The sequence below is a fragment of the Hippocampus zosterae genome, chromosome 10 (genome assembly GCF_025434085.1).
Source record: "Hippocampus zosterae strain Florida chromosome 10, ASM2543408v3, whole genome shotgun sequence".
Lineage (NCBI taxonomy): Eukaryota > Metazoa > Chordata > Actinopteri > Syngnathiformes > Syngnathidae > Hippocampus > Hippocampus zosterae.
In genome coordinates this window covers 18,169,975-18,189,183 of record NC_067460.1, presented here as the reverse complement: position 1 = coordinate 18,189,183, position 19,209 = coordinate 18,169,975, and the positions used below count along the sequence as shown (strand labels likewise).

At 42.5% G+C, this 19,209-nt stretch overlaps 1 protein-coding gene across 1 annotated transcript in view; it reads left to right on the top strand.

The window, feature by feature from the left end:
• Positions 1-19,209, top strand: part of LOC127608823 (cGMP-dependent 3',5'-cyclic phosphodiesterase) — an 81,170-nt gene that overhangs the window by 41,277 nt on the left and 20,684 nt on the right. The window contains 3 exon segments of the mRNA XM_052078233.1: positions 14,407-14,496; positions 15,645-15,665; positions 15,667-15,737. Of these exon segments, the coding sequence (XP_051934193.1) occupies positions 14,407-14,496; positions 15,645-15,665; positions 15,667-15,737 (182 nt within the window).

Genomic DNA, 19,209 nt, shown 5'->3' with positions numbered 1-19,209 from the left:
ACTCTTCAATTGTTGACGGAATAATTGCGCAGAGTTGTTTGGAATTCAATTTGAAAGCAATGTCACGTTCCCACAGTGGATGTCGTTAGTTTGGAATTCAAATCGGGCCTCTGGAATAGGCCGATAAGACATATCGTAAAAATATGACGTAATTTGTTGCCGCTTCATCTTCTCTTGTCTGTGTGGGGTTGGATCCCCGTGCATGTGTCACTGCCATTACATTAATCTTCCTGCTTTTTGGGGACAGAAAGGAAAACATCAACGATAACTCGTCATGGGATTTGCAATGAGGATTTAGCATTTCTCAAGGACACAAGCGCTCAATGGAAGGATGATCCTTCTGGTTCTCTGGAGCCACAGCTTTTTCTTAATCAAAGAGTGGCCGATCCGTCACTCACCTCTCGATCAATCACTGAATGTGTCTTCAGATAGTTTGTCTGAGAACCATGAAGTTGAGGCCCCTCGGTTGCATTATATGATTGTATGACTGTTAATTTCAAATTACTTTGTAGGGTCTGTCAGTCAAGGTCTTCACAAAGGAGGTGATATAACATTGTGCTTGTTTTTGTGTGTGTGTGTGAAGGTGTGAGTGATTTAGCAGTAATTGTACCACAGCACAAGAATATTTTAGTCAGACTAATGACCCCTGGCAGCACCAACACAACAGTCACGCTGCTTGGCTTGTCTGTGTGTGCGTGCGTGCGTGTATGTGACCACTGGGGTCAGCGTTGATTGAGTGCCTGGTGCCCTGTTGTCAGCGCACTTAGCGTTAGTAGAAATAGGTCTCCATTTCAACCTCCCCTTGCTTGCTTGTGTTGATTTCAATCGTTATCTTTAGCTACCTTGACCTTTTTTTTTTCTTGACTCCTGGTTTTCATAACCAACAATGACGTGGGCTGCGAGAAATTAAAATGCTGTTTAGCATAATCGGCGAAAGACTCATCTGTTGGATTATAAACTGCATTGCAGGAGTGGTACTGGGGGGAAAAAAAAGACAAATTATGTATGATTTATGTATGCAGTTATTTCTGATGTAGAAGTAGAAACATTGTATGAACAAAACCTTTAAAAAAAAGTTTTCCTCTGCTGTTTCAGTATGCAAAATAAGCTCACTTGAGTTAATAAACTCATCCTGCCAGCATGCAATTACTCTTCTCGGGCATGTTCCACATTATGTTCTAGCTATCGGGGGTTATAATTACACTTGCGAGTTCTACCCGTTGCCAAATGAAACAGCTAACCTTGGGTGATGTGCCAGGGATTCAACATAATGAGTTTCTCTGGTTTGATTTTTTTTTTCTTTTATGTATGTATGATATAACATGAGAAGATAGCAAGGGATGTAATGCGAGACTATGGGATCTTTTCTTGTGTCTTTAACTGTCAAATATAAAGTTGTAGCAGTAGCTTACACTCCAGAAGTCCTGGAGGAGTGACCCCCCCCCCAAAAAAAATATATATATATATATAAATACAGAGAGGAGCTTCAAATATTATGTGAGAAGGTTTTACGAACTGACGAGCCAAAGACTTTTACAAAAAGTACAAGAAAGGCTAAGGTTTGGTGACAGAAAAGAAAGGATTTGCCCGTAATCCTCAACGTGAATTTTTTTTTCATGCAGTATATTGGCTCTGTATACCTTAATTAACACTGGAGAATATTTGTGTTGATGTACAGCCCATGATGGTTTAAAAAGGAAAAGACGAGGTCACAGGAAGGGTGTGAATGATGTTTGGGGACAGGAGATGACCTAGTGCAGACGCACACTGACTCATGGCACGGGTGAAAGGTCAAGAGGTCTCTTTGATGCCACATTGTATTTCTGTGTGTGTGTGCGTGTGTGTTCCTGAAGAGAAAAGATAAACACGGAAGTACTCAGTCGGGAGTCCATTCTGGAATTTTCAACAGGAAATGTTCTCTACCTCTAAACAATGGCACAGTGCACACTCTGCTACATGCATGTACAGCCACACACACACACACACAAACACATTAACATGATTCTCATGTACAATAAGAGACCACCGCAGGTCAGAGACAAAGGTGACAAAGTTGCATTTGACAATAACAAGCACGGCATTCAGAACCAACTGTGAGATCTGTAACCATGGAGATCGACTTGTTCGCTTCTGCCATCAGTTTCCAGGGCAGCAGCATTCGTGGTTGGAGGCTTCAGAAAGCCTTGATGTTTTTGATCATGCAATAACTGTGTTCATAAGTAAACCGCTCTTTCCATTTGTATACTGTGTACAGGTACACAAACAGTGTAAAGAAACACTAGAGAAGGATGATGAAGGGTGAGCCGAAAGTGAAGTGGAGCTCAGTGAACGGTGAGAGTATGTGGGTGTCAGGTTCTAAACAGAAGAGTGTAAAGTCTAGTCAAGTCAACAGTATTTATAGAATACTTTTAAACAGCCATCGCTGCATACAAAGTGATTAAAATCCAACAATAACCATATACGAGAGTGAGGCAGTCAAATAACTACGGCCAAGAAAGAAGAGTGACAAGTGACACTGAGACAAAGAGGTAAGCAGGATTTTGCAAGAACATGAAGAGATTCCATGAGTATGGCTACACACGAAAAAAGGTGGCGTGCGAATCAGTGTGAACGTGAACAGTGGAGACTATTATTGTAGCCTACCCGTCTAAGTTTGTGGCAATGAATCATCCCCGCCCCCTCCTCCTCTGACTTTCGGGTTCTTCCTCCTTGGGGCTTTTAAAAAGAGCTGTCTGAGAGCACCCTAGCATTTTCTCAAACAAAGGTTCCTATCATGCACTTTCCACAAGGTCATTTGTGCACAGTTGTGATATTTGGACAGCAATTGGCAATTGGCAACATTTGAGATGAGGTCAGTGCATTTGTGACGAATGATGATAATCACACACATTGAAAATGAGACATGGTGCGTTGCAGTTCATGGCACCATAGCGGGAATGATTGTGGCATCATCAAATAAAAGGCATAGTTTTCAAATGTGACTCTAGGTGGCCACGGATACCTCGTTAGCTCGTCATAGAAATTGCACCAAACCCGGGACCAAATGTGCACCAAACGTCGCAGACTGTGACAAAACTTGAAAGTGAGATGTTGGGGAAATACTGGGCATGTCAGAAAGCTTCAAGCTCCTATGGATCATGATGAAAAGAGTAACTGTAAACAGGAAAGACTTGTTAGGTTGAGTTTGAAGTCAAAGTGAACTCAGGTCTCATGAATACCAAGTCAAGGCTTATAAGTCTTAGCCAAGCAAGTCACGAGTTCTAAAATTGGTGTTGGACTTCAAGTGAGCCTATTTCTTCCTTTGCGATCAAAGTTTCAATTCTTGGATGACGCTGAAAGATTATCCTGAGCAGTTATCCTTTGGTAGCGTTTTCATGTTAAACCTGTTCAGTAATTTGGTTCGCAAATCGTTACGTATACGGTCAACTCATACGCTCTGATTGTGAAGAAATAGCCAACTACGAAGTGAAATGAACCTCATGCTGTTGCCAGTGACCAATAGAGGAGCAAAAGGTGTGGATTTTTTTCCTACAAGGTGTCTCCCAAGTCATTTCCCAGTCACAGTAACAGGTGTGTTTACAAATACAACGTAGTGAGCAGGTAAGCTAACAGTTAGCCTAGCTTTTTCTGTTTCTTCTTTACTCCTATTCTTTCTTGTTTGTATTTTTTTTTTTTTGGCAGTTAGGATGCCCTGTGGCGCCACGCTGCCTCTTACAGTCGGTCTTGATCCATCGATACATTTACAATGATACAGCATTAATTTACTTTGTCATAATAGCACCACCATGGAAATGTTAGTGCCGCATCAAATAGACAGTGACTAGCTGCAGATTTAATGAGAGTCATTCCCAAATACTGAACGTGCTTTCATAACTGTATTCCATTGATACTGTATTTGCAAGAGTAACTAACATAGTACAAAGCGGTGTTCGTTCAAAGAACCAAATGAAACATGACACGTGTCTTTGTGCGTCAGCAATGGGACGAATTAGTTTGCTCAAAATAATTTCACACTCGTCAACAGGTCTAAAGAGGTGCGACAGTATGAGATGGCAGCAAAAGTAGTGATGCATATTGGAAGTGTGCTATGTTTGATTAAAAAGGCGCACAGCTTTCCTTAAATGTCACTCATGTTTCTACATGTGGAAGTTGTTTTTTTTTTTTAAATCCATTGGCAACACTGAAACTCTGTGTATAAATGCTACGTTTTTTTGCAAAAATGTCACGACAAAAGTGATTGCATTTTACTTTGTTTACGCTGACGGGCTTCCTCTTGAAGTATTAGCTAAATAAAACAATTTGAGATGACTTTCATTGCTTTAGTTTAACAACTCCTGTGTAATAGTTTTTCAGCAAGTCAACACTAAGTGTCAGAATACATTTTTTCTGATTGGCATTTGATTATTTTGACATGTTGAATGAGGAAATAGAAGAGGAAACTGTCAAACGGCATCCGAGTTTGTTTACTTTGAGTTGACTTTTTTCCTTGTTACGTTGTTGCATGAAGTCACCGAAGCACAATGGGCCTTGTCAACATTTGAGATGCGTAATATAACATGGGGTTTGCCAACCCTCTTTGTGTGATTATTATTGCGGAACTAATAAAAATATAATGTGCGTGTCCAAAAACCTAATTTGTGGCCGTTCAGTACAAACGTATGTAGCTCCCTATTGAACAATTGGGTCATCAAATTGAGAACTCCTTTTATGGAAATGGAAAGGCAGAGGTAGAGGCCGGTGCTAAAGACAATGGACAGGGATAAGGGAGGCAGATTGAATTTTCTTTTGGGCTGGGAATAAGCTTCAAAGACATTCCCAAAACCCTTACAGTAAATTGCAGGCTATCGATCAGAACAGAATAGGAAGTCACACTTGCCTTAAAGGACACCCGTCAGTGCAGTTTGCAGCAATGGGGTGCGCCATTTGCCTACGCGGCTATCAAAGTTGGTGATAAGAACTGAACTCACAAACTAAGATTTTGTCCACCTATTTTGTTGATTTCATAGCCCAAAGTCTAAAGTTTCATCTATATTGTGGCCACAAATGAAAAAAAAAATCCCATATCATGTCTGGGGCTCCGAAGATGTTCATAGATCTATTCACGGAAGATTTTTTTTTTGGGGGGGGGGGGGGGGGGGTTTGTTCTTCAATAAAACACATAATAAATCATGACATGCCCACCAAAACCGGCAAATAAGACCAGGATCATTCCCAAATACTGAACGTGCTTTCATAACTGTATTCCATTGATACTGTATTTGCAAAGTGCTGTGGGCACAAATTGTGAGTCGAAAATTAAGAGACCTCCCCCAAGCCATTTGCTCCTACCATCATCCACCTCCAGAAAGAGCTAACAAATTGCATAGGTCGGTTATAATATCATATCACCCTGAGTTTCGGGCCCTGAATTGACTTTATGACATAATTAAAATGCTCTTAACTCTTTATCCGAAAGGGCTGGAGCACAGAGTCAGACTCCTCCTTGTCGGTGGGCTTTTCACAGTAGTGAACGACTCACTTCACATCATCCCTTAATGTTTCCAATTCATTTATCCACATTGTCAACATGTAATAAAGTGTGCATTGGGCATCGAGGGAAAAGGGGAATGTGTCCAAGCACCCTTTGCCCCCACTGCTGTACGTCACCGCTGAAAACAGAATCTCTCAAGGCTTTGGAAGTTCTGCTGTTGCACAAATATGACTGACACCCTGTACCCGCTATGGAAATATTTTGTCCAGCGATGCAACTTTTTGACCATTTTTAATCTGAAAGACTTTAATGCGACCGCTTTCAACACTTAAGCCGAAAGATTTTCGCCATTTTTTTCCAGTGCTATCTCTAATATTTGTCTTTGTCCATAGGGGTCCCGTGGGGGTCACCTCTTACTCACCCCGAGTTGATAGACTCCAGCTCACCTCCAACCTTCCTCCAAATGGGGACAAGCACAATCGAAAATGCAATTAGTGGCTTGTGCAATTATTGGCTGTCATTTAGCTCATTCCATTTCTCTCTCTCTCTCGCTCTCTCTTTTTTAATTAAAATTTTGATAAGGGACGAAGCCAGACAGAAACGAGTGTCTTCTCTCTGTTTGTCTCCATAGGAGATTAAGGCCTTAAAATGAGGGAATGGCTGGCAGATCTTCTTTTCTGTCAGAAAAAAAAATGCATTTTATCTAGTCTCCATGGGTTGCATGTGCTGCATTAGATATAACAGTCATGATCGAGTCACTTCACATTATCCGTTAATGTTACCAATTAATTTTTCCACATAATCACTCAGGATATTGAAATCAAAACAATTTGGTATTACCGTTTTTCTTGATTGCTCTGACACATTTCTCGGAAGCTGCGCTCCTTTTCTCTTAACTGTGAACACAAATTTTGTCTAGGGATGGGCGGTCAGTTTGTGAGGGCCTGTCTTCATGGCTTGGCTGTATTCTACAGTGCATGTGTCTCCAGTATGTTAGTGATGCTACTGGAGACCCAGCTCTGTTGGAATAACAACCAAGACCCATTGCATCACTACCAGGTCACTCTGCACTGGCTAGATGACTCTTAAGGGAATGTGCGCATTGCTTTTTAATTTGTGGTAAAAGGTTTCAACTGCTTAGACCTCTGCAACCTCTTGTTATGCGCAATAGATTAAACGTGGTTCTTTGCTGCTGTGCACCTGAGCTGTCAGAGTCGTTGGGCCTCCTGCTTTCCTTTATATAATGAGCATATTCCACAATGCCCAAATACATTGGTGTTCCTATTTATGTCATTTGGATTTCACCATCTCACTCTTGACAGGATATGGAAGTTAATGAATCGCACTAGCTTTGTCGAAAGTCATTGTGATGAGCCGTCACAGGAATATTCCTCAGGTGGATTACAGAAATTCATCCAGCCATTCTCGATACTGCTTATCCTCATGAGGGCCAGGGGGTAAGCTGGAGCCTATCCCAGTTGACTTTGGGTGACAGGTGAACTACACCATGGATTGATCGCCAGCCAATCACAGGGCACACATAGACAAACAACCACTCACCCTCACATTCAGAAATAACATTTAGAGTAAAATCAACTCAGACACAGATTAGAACTGTGGAAAATATCAAACGCCTGTACAAATGTAACCTTACTACTCAGAGTGAAATGATATTGACATTATACGGAGCTTTTTTTGGCTTCGTGGCGCCCACTTGTGTGCTCCCTGCGTAGACTTGATTAAACTTTTCAGAGAGAGCTGTCCCCAAAGATCTGCTCCAGATGTCTACCTCATTTTTCATTAACTTTGAAATGACATGATAGCGGTTCAGGGAATAGAGTAAAGTCAACATTTTTCTTTACCTGTACATTTTATTGTCAGATACAGTGGTATTATTACGTGCTGACTGGTGTGTTCTCAGATTTTTACGCATATTGCACAGAGGCTCCCCACAGATATTTTAGGCTCTGTTGCACTTCAGGTGGGCTCTGAGTGTGGCTCTTACAGGAGAAAAGTGTATAGTTCAGGTGATGTGTATCTTAGTAGGAAGCCACTCAGAGGTGGGTGTGATGTAGCGTACCCAATATTTGTTTATAGAAATAGAAATGCATTGTCATTATCGCTTTTTGCATTTTTTTTTTAAATGATAATGACTTTCCACATAGTTGATGTGCAGAGCTTCGAAACATTTGGTGGGGAAAAACACTACCCTCAGGAAAGCAGAAGTGGATTTCCAAGGGGGGAAAAAATAAATATTGTGGTCGATGGTATCGGGCATGTACATAAAAACATTATCATGGTGTATATTTAATGGTTAATCGCTATTTTTTAAGTACTGAAATGATGTACGTATTTGTGGTGGAACATTTGCTTGATGATACATACTGGGACTTGACTTGTGAGGATAAGCCGATTACAAAATGGATGAATGGATGTTTATATGCCATTGAAGGGATGTAGTTAATATCGTGTATGGGCCATCTTGCAGTATATTTAATATTACAGTTGAGTAAATAAACACCACTGGCCACTTCATAAGGAAATATGTTAACAGGGTCACAGTGAAAGGTCTTGATACATTTTGTTCATCAGTGTGATGTTTCACATTCATGCTATTGATGTTGTGACATTTTTTGTAAACAATTTAAAGTGCTGGTTTTGTCTTTTCATTTGGGATATTCAGTGAATATTTGTCAAACAGAATCTTTTTTCTGCAGAATATTCTATACATTATTTCTACTGTCCTGATTCATGGATAGTGCATTTACAAATAATACACAGTGTGTATGAGGGTGGCGGTGTTGGGAGATTTGTGGGGGATATAAAATCCTGATAAGAGGGATCTCTTTAGTTGTGCTCATTACAGATCCCATCCAAAATGTCAGAGCTCTCAGTGAGATGAGAAATGCCAGTGATTAAAAATTAATAAATAAATAAATAGACAAGTTGGAGATGAGAGGAGACATAGAAGGAAAACTGTGGTGGCATGAGGCGATTTCATGGGAAGTAAAAGACAAAGGCAACAACTCACTTCATATGTTAGTATGGCCTTGATTAGTTTAACATTTCGATTTGGGGGTTTGCACACTCACGCAGAAGCAAAATGTGAAGAAGTCCTGTTGATTTGAAAGATAACATGGTAAATAAATACAATAATGCCAATACACCATTATCATAATCATGTTAGCAGGGGATCCAAGTGTTGTCATGCCATTTTCAATTCCGTTAAAAGCTTTGCCCAAATTAATGCAAAATGAAATGGCATTGGGAAGAAAATAATCTTGTTAGCATAATGAAATGATGTCTCTTTTTCCATTCGCATTTTGAAAACTGACACATTCGTTTGTACAAATGTGCATATGACCGTGTCCTCCATGTAAAGTGTGTCACGGATCTTCTGGACATCTTCTGGCTTCTCAAGCTCCCAGGATCAAGGCACTTTACGATGACTTCAAAGCCCACAACAACACAAAGATTGCATGTGAAGTATAGCTTGCCTGAACAATGCCAATTTAGAGAGAGTTCACTGACAACTATTTAATCTACTGTTGAAAACTTTTGATAGACTGCAGCTCCTACGAAACAAACGGTACACAACACTGGCGGGCTGTGATTGGCTGGCAACAGAAAGCGTTATTTGTGGCAACAAAAGCAGGATAAACGTGCCGGGTGGCTAGTTCAGATAGAGCAGGGGTGGGCAAACTACGGCCCGCGGGCCGTATCCGGTCCATTGGTCTTTTTAATCCAGCCCGCCAACGATTGGTGCACAATTAAGGTTTGATTGCATTCATTTCGTTTGGACTTGTAATGACAGATATTTCAACACCAGGTGACGCAGTTACTTCAAGTTGCAGAGCACAGGGAGGGAGGGGAAGACGACGAAAGAGGGAGAGAGTAATGACCATGGAAGAGAAAGTGATACGTACTGTATCTGATTAAACGAAGTGGGTAACAAAGTACGAAACATTCAGGAGACGCCTGGAGTCGGAAACACTCAAATCTACTAGACTTTGAAAAACAAGGGAGCGATTCTTACTCATTCCGATTCTGGTCATTTCCATGCTCAGAGTGAATTGCTTGTGGCTCGAGTAAATGAACATTTCCTAGAATGGTTTGATTATCATGTTAAAAACTTTCCGCAAACTGGACCGCTAATAAGAATCGGAGAGCAATCAAACGTGTAGAGCGTGAACAACAGGGGGCTCAGTACACATCCTTGAGGAGAACCGGTGCTGAGTGTGATGGTGGAGGAGAATGTTACATTATTACTGGCATACAAAGACATTGTGTTATCTTCTTTATTTTCTATTTCTATTTCTATTTCTAACTTTTGGCCCGGCCCTCCACAATATTTTCTGCTTCTCATTTGGCCCCCCAGGGAAAATAATTGCCCACCCCTGAGCTAGAGGATAGCAAGCCATTTATACCATCACTCTTCCCTTCCAAGCCAACGTTTGCTCACTGGACTAGGAAATGGACTTACTTCGCCTGAGGTTGGTTGGTTCCAGTTCAATGAGGAATTGTTCTGTGCTTTAATGGCATTTGATGTAAACGTGCCGAAATGACATTCTGTCTGGATTGATGGTCTATGGCTGTTTCAAGTGGACCATGATCCCCGGTTGGGAAAGAAATGCAGGGCTGGACATGTTACTACATCAACAAAGGTTGGTCTTAGTTGGACTTAGATGGAGCCGTCGCTCTGAAGAAATAGAGCATTTGACGAATAGACCCTGGCCAATACTTGCCTCGCAGCCTGTTTTACATCACTCATTTTTACAAAGCATCAAGAGCTCGTGCTAATGCTAATTTTCTCAAGACACGACAGGAGTTCCATGACACTATTAGCTCCCTACAATCCAGCATGCACAAGAAAGGCATTTTATCTGGCCACGTGTTGTCTTAATCATGTACAATTGATGGATGCGCGACTGAGTTTTCACTAGAATGTCAATAAACAGCATAGAAAAGCATGGTTTTATTGCATTTTGCTGCTAGTCTTTCCTTTCGCAAGAGCAGCAGCAAAAGCAAAGCAAAGCACCTAAGATTCAAACAGACCTTTGGTCACTGGGCAACCCCCGCTATGAACTAAACCGCAGCCGGCAAGCAGGGCTACCATTTTACTTGCCAAGAGCTGGCGATAGCAGGTGACTAGCTGTTGACACAAAAAAAAGTCACCTGACCTCTGAAACGCAGGAAAGAGCCTCATTTAATGGGCTCGTACTTTGCATATCACGCCAATGTTTGGACTTCCTGACTGGAGCAGTTCATGTCGCTGACAGCGTCACGTCAGTGTTGAGGGTGAGTGTGTGTGTGTGTCAGCGAATGCTTTAAACTATAGTAGAGCTATTGTGTGTGCACTATCAGTCACACTACTGAAACTCTAGGAAGGGGGGATTGTGTGGTGCCCTGTCTGGAGATGAAACTGGGGGGGAAATGAAGGAATGAGTGTCGAAATGTAATATGTGTGAACACCACCATCACCGTGTGCGCTGACAGTGTGAGAACAGAGCACATTTGCTCACACGCACTGCCTTGACGGAACATTGCTAATGACACCAGCAAGACTAGCATGTTGCCGTTCTCCTCACTGTTGAAGCCAGCAAGATTAGCACTTAAACAGAACAAGATCCTGCTGGTCTATGCCGTTTTATTTTTAGCTAACACGGGGGAAACACTCTGGACTCTGTGTACACAGTCCTCCCCTGAACCCAACTAGGCTTTTACAATCACATCTCGAAATTACCGGCCCGAGCCTATAGACCCATTGGGTCTATAGACTGGGGTCCAATAAGACGTGGCTTAACGATGGTGCCTCACCGCTTCAAGAATGTTATCAGTGCACGAAATGGCAAATGCTTTGGGAAGCAGCTACTCGGGAAGCAGTAGCGGACCAGAAGGAATACGCTTCATCCGTCCCCTCGCCCCCTGCGCAATGAAGGAGCAGCAGTGGAAGTGGTATCCAGTTAAAGGGTACCATGTGATCCACCTTTCGGAGGGGGTCACCTCGAGCCTGTCAACTGAAGAAGACCCACCAATGTCTTCACTTACTCTGTAAGCTTCTGGAGCTGTGACTTGAGGATCTTCTAGTGCGGTAGAAAGCGTGCTCAACACCAGCATCACGGCGTGGCACAGGAACTGCATGGCTGCAGAAAGGAAGTCTCTTGAAAAGACTGCTCGGAAGATTGTGGGGAACAGCCTTCCCGCAACCACAGAAATGTTGGCTAGCAGATGCTGAAAGAGGGCTCTCTGCATCAACAAGGACCCAAAACACCCCACGCACACCCTCTTCTATCCCATCCCCTCAGGCGGCAGGTTACGAAGCATCTGGAGCGGTTCTTTCCGCAAGCTGTTAGCCTGTTAAACCCAAACAATGCCCTGTAGCCCTGACATCAATATCCCCTCACTTCCTATGGCTATTCATCATTCACACAGCAGGGCAAAAACTTTATCCTTGAACATTATTTTTTTTGGGGTTGGGGGGAAGCAAGTACAAAATGACCTTGTAAATACCATGTGCAAATCAAGCCACTTCAATTTTCATTCTGCCGCATCCCCCACGCCTTTGCTGCATTGCATCTTTCACACATTTAAATTGTGAGTAAGCATCTCCCCTATGTCTCTATCCTGTATTTATATTTATCTTATTTTGTTTTCTATTTTTATTTTCACATGTCTTGGGACTTACTGGGCTATTTTGTGCCATATGATGTGGAAATAGGTCGTGGTATGACATTAAAATGCCATAAATCCGGCAAAACTGAAATGCCCTATTCATTTATTTGACAGATTACAAAATAGTGTGGAACTGATGAGATGTGACAAGCAGATTGAAGGATCATTGATATAATAGATGTGTTGGGGTTTATTGGGCGAAATAATGATTGTGAAAGGTCATAAGCCAGAGTTTGACATTTACCAAGGCATATCTCCACTGGTGGTGTGCGCTCTCCCACACCCACGCCACACACACGGTGAACCGATAATTGTGGGCAGCAACTGAGTTTTCACTTGTTCGCATCCTTCACACTTTGGCACACCGCGCCTCGCAGAGATCACAATTCTGAGTGTGAACTAGTGGCAGACAAGAAGATAAAATAGGTTGCGGATGGGGGGAGGGCAGGGTTGTTTTTAAATTTGGACATCCTTGGTAGAGATCCTGCAGGCATTCCAGAGAGAAGCGAGATGTTCTGTGTGACGACCAGATTTATCAGGACAGGCTGAACATGATCTGGCACTCACAGTTAATATTTTGAAAATGACGCTTATCTTTCCTATTTATATTCACCACCCAGTCATGAAAGCTGCCGTGACTGAAGCATCTTAAATTTCTTCCACTATTTCCCAATGCTTTGATCAGATTTCGATGTCCCGCTGTGATGCCCTTCCGCTAAAATGTTGCAGCATGACAACTGGAAAGGATAAAACGAAATGTCACCAAGTGGGTTAATATCACTGCGGTCGGTATGTACAGCATCTGAATTGTAGTTGTGATTCAGGCTTTTCCTAAAGTTTGCGGATGCTAGCGAGGCAAAACTTCTCAAGGCACAGTTGAAACATGTGTACCATGTTAATTTGCCTTGAAGAAGTTGAATTGAAACAAACCTCAAAAGGGGCCCCCTCTCCCCCTCAAATTGTTTCAGTGCCGTCAACTCCTGTACAACAGTGTGCATCCATCCGAAGGACCGGCACCAAATTGTACAAGATACTCACCTCCTGCATATGTCTGAAGCTTTCATTGAGATTCATTCACTATTTGCTTGGAAATGGAAGAAACGGGGAGGGGGAAAAGGTTCTCTCTTGATCAATATGGAGAAAGAAAGGCCCAAAGGCATACATTTTATCTGTATCAACACCAAAATGAAAGGAGATTTCGTTTGTAGGTTTGTAACCTCGTTTTGAAATTAGTTGCCAGTGTGCCTAGCTAGTTAACCGACAAATGCCTGAACAGCACTCTCTCTCGAATCCTCTAATTCGAGTTTTTTTTCCATTCTGCAATCGGTGTCCACTACAATGCAGCCTCCGTTGCACTCAGTGGTACTCTTTAGTTCAATCCTGTGTGCCTTGTCTTGCATTTCCATTGGAAAATGACATGAAATATCGAGCCGAAAGAGAGCCCAGAGTTGATATGATGGTTGCAACGGTCCACTTTGAAATGCACGCCAAGGGTGGTGCTAAGCACGCTGCCGTTTGTTCACTGGTGGACAGAAAATTGTCCTTCTCCTTGTGCGTTGAAATGAAAGAGTGGGATGCGAAGAAATCAAAAAGCCACATGACTGCAGTTAACCCACCTGAACTGTATCGCTTGGTGGAAATGTGGCTTTAAGTGTGAAATCTAAAATCCAAACATGTACTGTACGTCCACTCTCTTCAGGCAGCATTCCTTTCACCTCTATCGTGATGTGAATCAGCTGTAACATTTTTGGCATGTGAAGGAAGAGGAACTTCTATGTTTATTTCAGCACTGATGATAGCACAGTTGCCCTGATTATCACTCTAATCTTGTCTTCAAGAGAGCATGAACCATGAAAAGATGACCACAAATGTGTCGTGCATTATAAGTACCATGTATTATTGTTGTTATTCTTATTAGATGATGTGGTTTGTACGGCCGATATATTTGTTGCATTTTGTGAATAACGAGCGTGTTCTTGCCGAAGAAATGCTGCAAGTGAATCGCCACACATTAGGTTTTCACGGTGCATGAATCCAAGTCATCACATATCGAGGAGAGCCAAACTAATTCTCCTAAGAGTTTTACTGAAAGTGACGCCAGCGTATCACTGTTTGAATGTTGCTTAGAGACGTCTGCAGCTTTTGACATCAAACATGCACGTTACAAAAAAATGAGAGAACTTCAGCACTTGGAGATCTCAATGTTTATTTGAAATGAGAAGCCACACAGAAACTAAGGCATATATGTGTGTCTCCTTCCACAGGATGCTCTGCTGCAGTTGGCAGCCGTTGTCGATGTGCGCTCGCTGCGAGTGGCCCTTCGAGATGGCTTACAGACTCTGCTACCCCACACGGTATGAGCACAAACATGCACACATTTACAGTATTCTCTGAGTGGGGGAGTTCATGCACCTGCCCTGATAAGAGCAGAGACATCCCATAATGGTGAATCTCTTTCTATAATGGGGGCTAACCGGAATAGGTACAAATCTATAAATAAGTAAGAGAGAGAGAGAGAGAGAGAGAGAGAGAGAGAGAGAGAGAGAGAGAGAGAGAGAGAGAGAGAGAGAGAGAGAGAGAGAGAGAGAGAGAGAGAGAGAGAGAGAGAGAGAGAGAGAGAGAGAGAGAGAGAGAGAGAGAGAGAGAGAGAGAGAGAGAGAGAGAGAGAGAGAGAGAGAGAGAGAGAGAGAGAGAGAGAGAGAGAGAGAGAGAGAGAGAGAGAGAGAGAGAGAGAGAGAGAGAGAGAGAGAGAGAGAGAGAGAGAGAGAGAGAGAGAGAGAGAGAGAGAGAGAGAGAGAGAGAGAGAGAGAGAGAGAGAGAGAGAGAGACCATATAAAAACATTTAAAAAGTTTTACCCCCCAAAAAAGATGGAAGAATGCTTGCTTCAGCATTTGTCACATTTTTTTCCCCCACTTTGAAAGTACAGTCAAACCTCGGTTTTCGAACGTCTCTGTTCTCGACCAAATCGGTTTTTGACCAAAAATTTCGATTTTTTTTTTTTTTTTATGCCTCGGATGACGACCGAATTTCGGTTCTCGAACAAACTGAGCGCCCTTGAATGCGTCGCTTGACTCCTCTCGCCTTCCTTAGACGAGGAAGTGACACTTCCTTGGGTAGCGTTCCATTGTGAACAGACGTGTTCAATAAAGATATTTTTGGTGTGGTTTCGGTTTTCGAACAAGGTTTGACTGTGTGTGTGTGTGTGTGTGTGTGTGTGTATATATATATATATATATATTGTGTGTATATATATATATATATTATTTTTTTTTATTTTTTTTATACGGTCTATGTGTGTGTGTGTGTGTATATATATATATATATATATATATATATATATACACACTGTCTATACACACACACACCCACACACACACACACTGACAAAAAAATACCCAAAACCCGTTTGCTCAAAAACTCTGATATAGCGAGGCTATGAATAAACAAAGCACTTCTAGTAAAGGTGCTTGTGTGTGTGTGTGTGTGTTTGTTTCATTCTAGGAGTGCGTATGTGTGTACACACACACTGGAGGGAAACTCGAGGCTGCTGTCGGACGACCCGCCACACGAGCTGCCACAGGAGGGCAAGATCAGGTGCGCGTTGTTTTTGAGTGTGTTTCACATATGTGCGGCACGCCACAGGTTTGCTTTTTGAGTGGCTGACTGCTGTGCACTGACTTGCTGCAGTTTTGTCACGGGAGGAGGTGCCCTGAGAGGCATTGCAATAAGCGAGAGAAGAGGGATGATTATGAGCTGCTCGGCGCTCAATCACATCACACGCTGGCCGCTCTTCATACCGCTCAGTCTGCCATGACAAACTCTGCGGTTCCACCTTCCCTTTTTTTCCCCTTAGATCAACCAATTCCCCTCCAAGGAACCGTGAGGCACATTAAGAGTCAGTAACACCATAAGGTGCCTTTGAGACTTCTTCGTTTCACCCCCAAAAACGTGTGATTTGCCATTGAACTTCATGACCATTGCCTTGAATAGATGTGTAGGTGAAAATGCATATTGGTCAAGCGGGACCCGTCCAAAAACCCGTAAAGCCATTGTCAAACAAAAGAAACATATTGTCAGACTTTTCTGGACCGGCCTGATATGTGTGCAAATGTTTGGCCACTGATAATAAGACCTCAGAATGTCATTATTCTGCTCCATTTTCATGATGACTGAGTGATTCTTTACAGTGATATTGACCCTTCTAAATTTGGATGCAATCACTCCACTTTCCCCTGCATGAAGCTCCACTTCCTCATCTTCAGTGGCTGTAATAGCGCTGGGTGAGAGGAGGTAACGGCATTCTCAAGTTCCAAAAGGGGCCCGGCGATGCCATCTCAAGTCTGAAGTGCTCTCTTAAAGCTGCCTGCTCCTATCATGTCTTGCTAAAACCCAACAATACGTTCCTGATGAAACTGTCGTTTTTGTCAGACAATACCACCCTTTAATGACACCTCTTTGTGACACGTGATTTCACACAAGCGTGTTCATGCAGGCACAGTCTCACGAGGAGACAAGTAGAGGATGAGCTAATTCAGCCATTCATCGTAGATCAACATTCAGATATGTTTGAATAGATAAACACAACCTTTGGATTGATAAACACAACCTCACACAAGTGAGTGAAACATATCATATCAGAAACAGAAACATACTGCTGTATAATACTATCGCACTGCAAACTACAAGGACGATATCGAAAAAAACTCAAAGTAAAAGCACAGTGATCGACTGGTTAGCGCGCCCGCGTCACAGTGCAGACGTGCACGGTTCAAATCCGGCTCAGCATTCCTGTGTGGAGTTTGCATGTCCTCCCTGTGCCTGCGTGGGTTTTCTCCGGGTACTCTGGTTTCCTCCCACATTCCAAAAAACATGCATGGCAGGTAAATGGAAGACTCGAAATTGTCCCTAGGTGTCAGTGTGAGCATGAGTGGTTGTTTGTGTTCGTCTGTGTGTGGCCTGCGATTGGCTGGCAACCAGTTCTGGGTGTACCCCGCCTACTGCGCGAAGATACCTAGAATAGGCTGTGGCATGCCTGCAACCCACATGAAGAAAAAGGATTAGGAAATGGATGGATGAATACAAATGTCCTTAAAAAATATTGAACTCCTCTCTGACAGTGTCAATGACAATGTGGATTATTATTTTTGTTAAGGAGGAATACTAGGATGCAGCGCTTGCATTGAATAACGAGTTCGCGCATCCACTTCATAGTTCAGAGGGTGAGGGTTTAAATTCGGACCTTCCTGTGTGGACTTGACATGTTGTTTATACCCTCATCCCCAAAACATGCAGGGTAGCTTAATTGAACACTCTAAATTGTCCTGAGGTAAGAATGTGAGTGTGAATGGTTTTTTCTTCAGGCTGCAGGCTGAATCTTGTCCATAGTCAGCTGGGATGCGCTCGAGCACATTCGCAACCCCGGTGACAATAAGCTGTACAATAAGGGGTTACATTTTTTGCAGGCTTTTTTCACAGTTTGTGATCCGCATTAATCAAGTCACCTGCTCTTCAGGCAGCCAGACAGCTGCTTTTAATCATGCTCTCAAACAAGAACTGTCGCTCGCCAGGCATTTTGAGCACAGGAGTTGTCAAAATAATAATTTCATGTCTTACCAAGTCTGGGGAAATTTCAGCAATTTTCAGCACTTGACTGAGAGTGAAAGTTACCGCAGGCTGCTTCAATCACAATTATTGGGCTTTAAAATAAAAGTCAGATAAAAGTAAGTATCGGTACGCTTAACTTATATGTGGGCTGTTGTCAGGTGGAACCCATATAAAACTAGAATAGTTACCGGCCACTGCTTCATTCATTTTGGTAATATACTTTATTTCAGGAATGGTTATTAAACCGCTAGCCGCGCACACTAATGAGTAGCCACGAAATAGCTCTCAGTTTCACAAAGGTTTGTGACCCCTGCCTGCGATCATCTGTCATCAATCCGCACATGTAGTATAAATGCGTCATTAATAAATGTGCCTTTTAAAACACGACAACCGTTGAGCAGAAAAGCTCTTCAAAAAGACCAATAAAGCATTTCTTACTTTAAGTGCAGCATGACGTACATGAGGTAAAAATATTAGCTATATTGAGAATAAACAAAATATTTGCCCAAGCAGAAGAATTGATTCACGAAGCTCTGCCCATCTGTTTCAAGCTCACTAATCACAATCTGCACAGAACATGCTCAATCTACGTAACAATTCCGATTAGTAGCAATTGATTCGGATGTTGATGCTCATTAAGACACCCTCAGTGCGTGCTTACGTGCGTTTCATGGATGGCTGAGCGGTTATGTCTAATTAAGTTCACAATGTACATTTAGGAGGGATTCAATATCATTACGACCGCCCTGATGACATGAAGAAGTCGTCACTCTCACATTCACAGGCCACAGCATTACTTGCATTTGCACTCATCCTATGATTGAGTACAATAGCCATATCACAAATGGCATCATTCTTTAAAATTACACCAATGCTGCGTAGATACCCGAGCTTTGACTGCGCTGTCGGAAGCGTGACACTTGAGTGTTTGTGCTCTGTGGAAAGCAACCGTCAAATCCCATTTATTGCTACATGGCAGCTAAATTATGGTGGTGTTCCTGGGTCTCCCCTGACCACCCATGGGAGCTACTATATTAGTTTTTTTCCCTCTCCATTGTGTGTATTTGCCCCTGTGTGATTATACAGTCAAGCAAATGGGCACTACGTAAAGGTCAGCCCCCTTTGCCACCGTTGTAAGCCGCAACAATAATGCTTTTTGTCTGAAACACACCATTCCTCAGTGAGCCAAGATAAATGGCTATTTTAAAAGTCAATGCACCATTCACATTTGACTGCATGCCGGGAGTAGAATGCAGACACTTTTTAATGGTTATTTTTGCCCTTTTGTGTGAGTCATCACTGGAGATTTGTTAGAGGAATCTATGAGCAAAATTGTATCGTGTTTAAAGTTTCATTTATTTGGGCACATCGAAGCGTTTGGGTGCATATCCAGCACCCCCAAATGCCGACTATCTGGCCTGAGGGCTGTTGAAGTCCACAATTAGCACGTCAATGCAGGTGG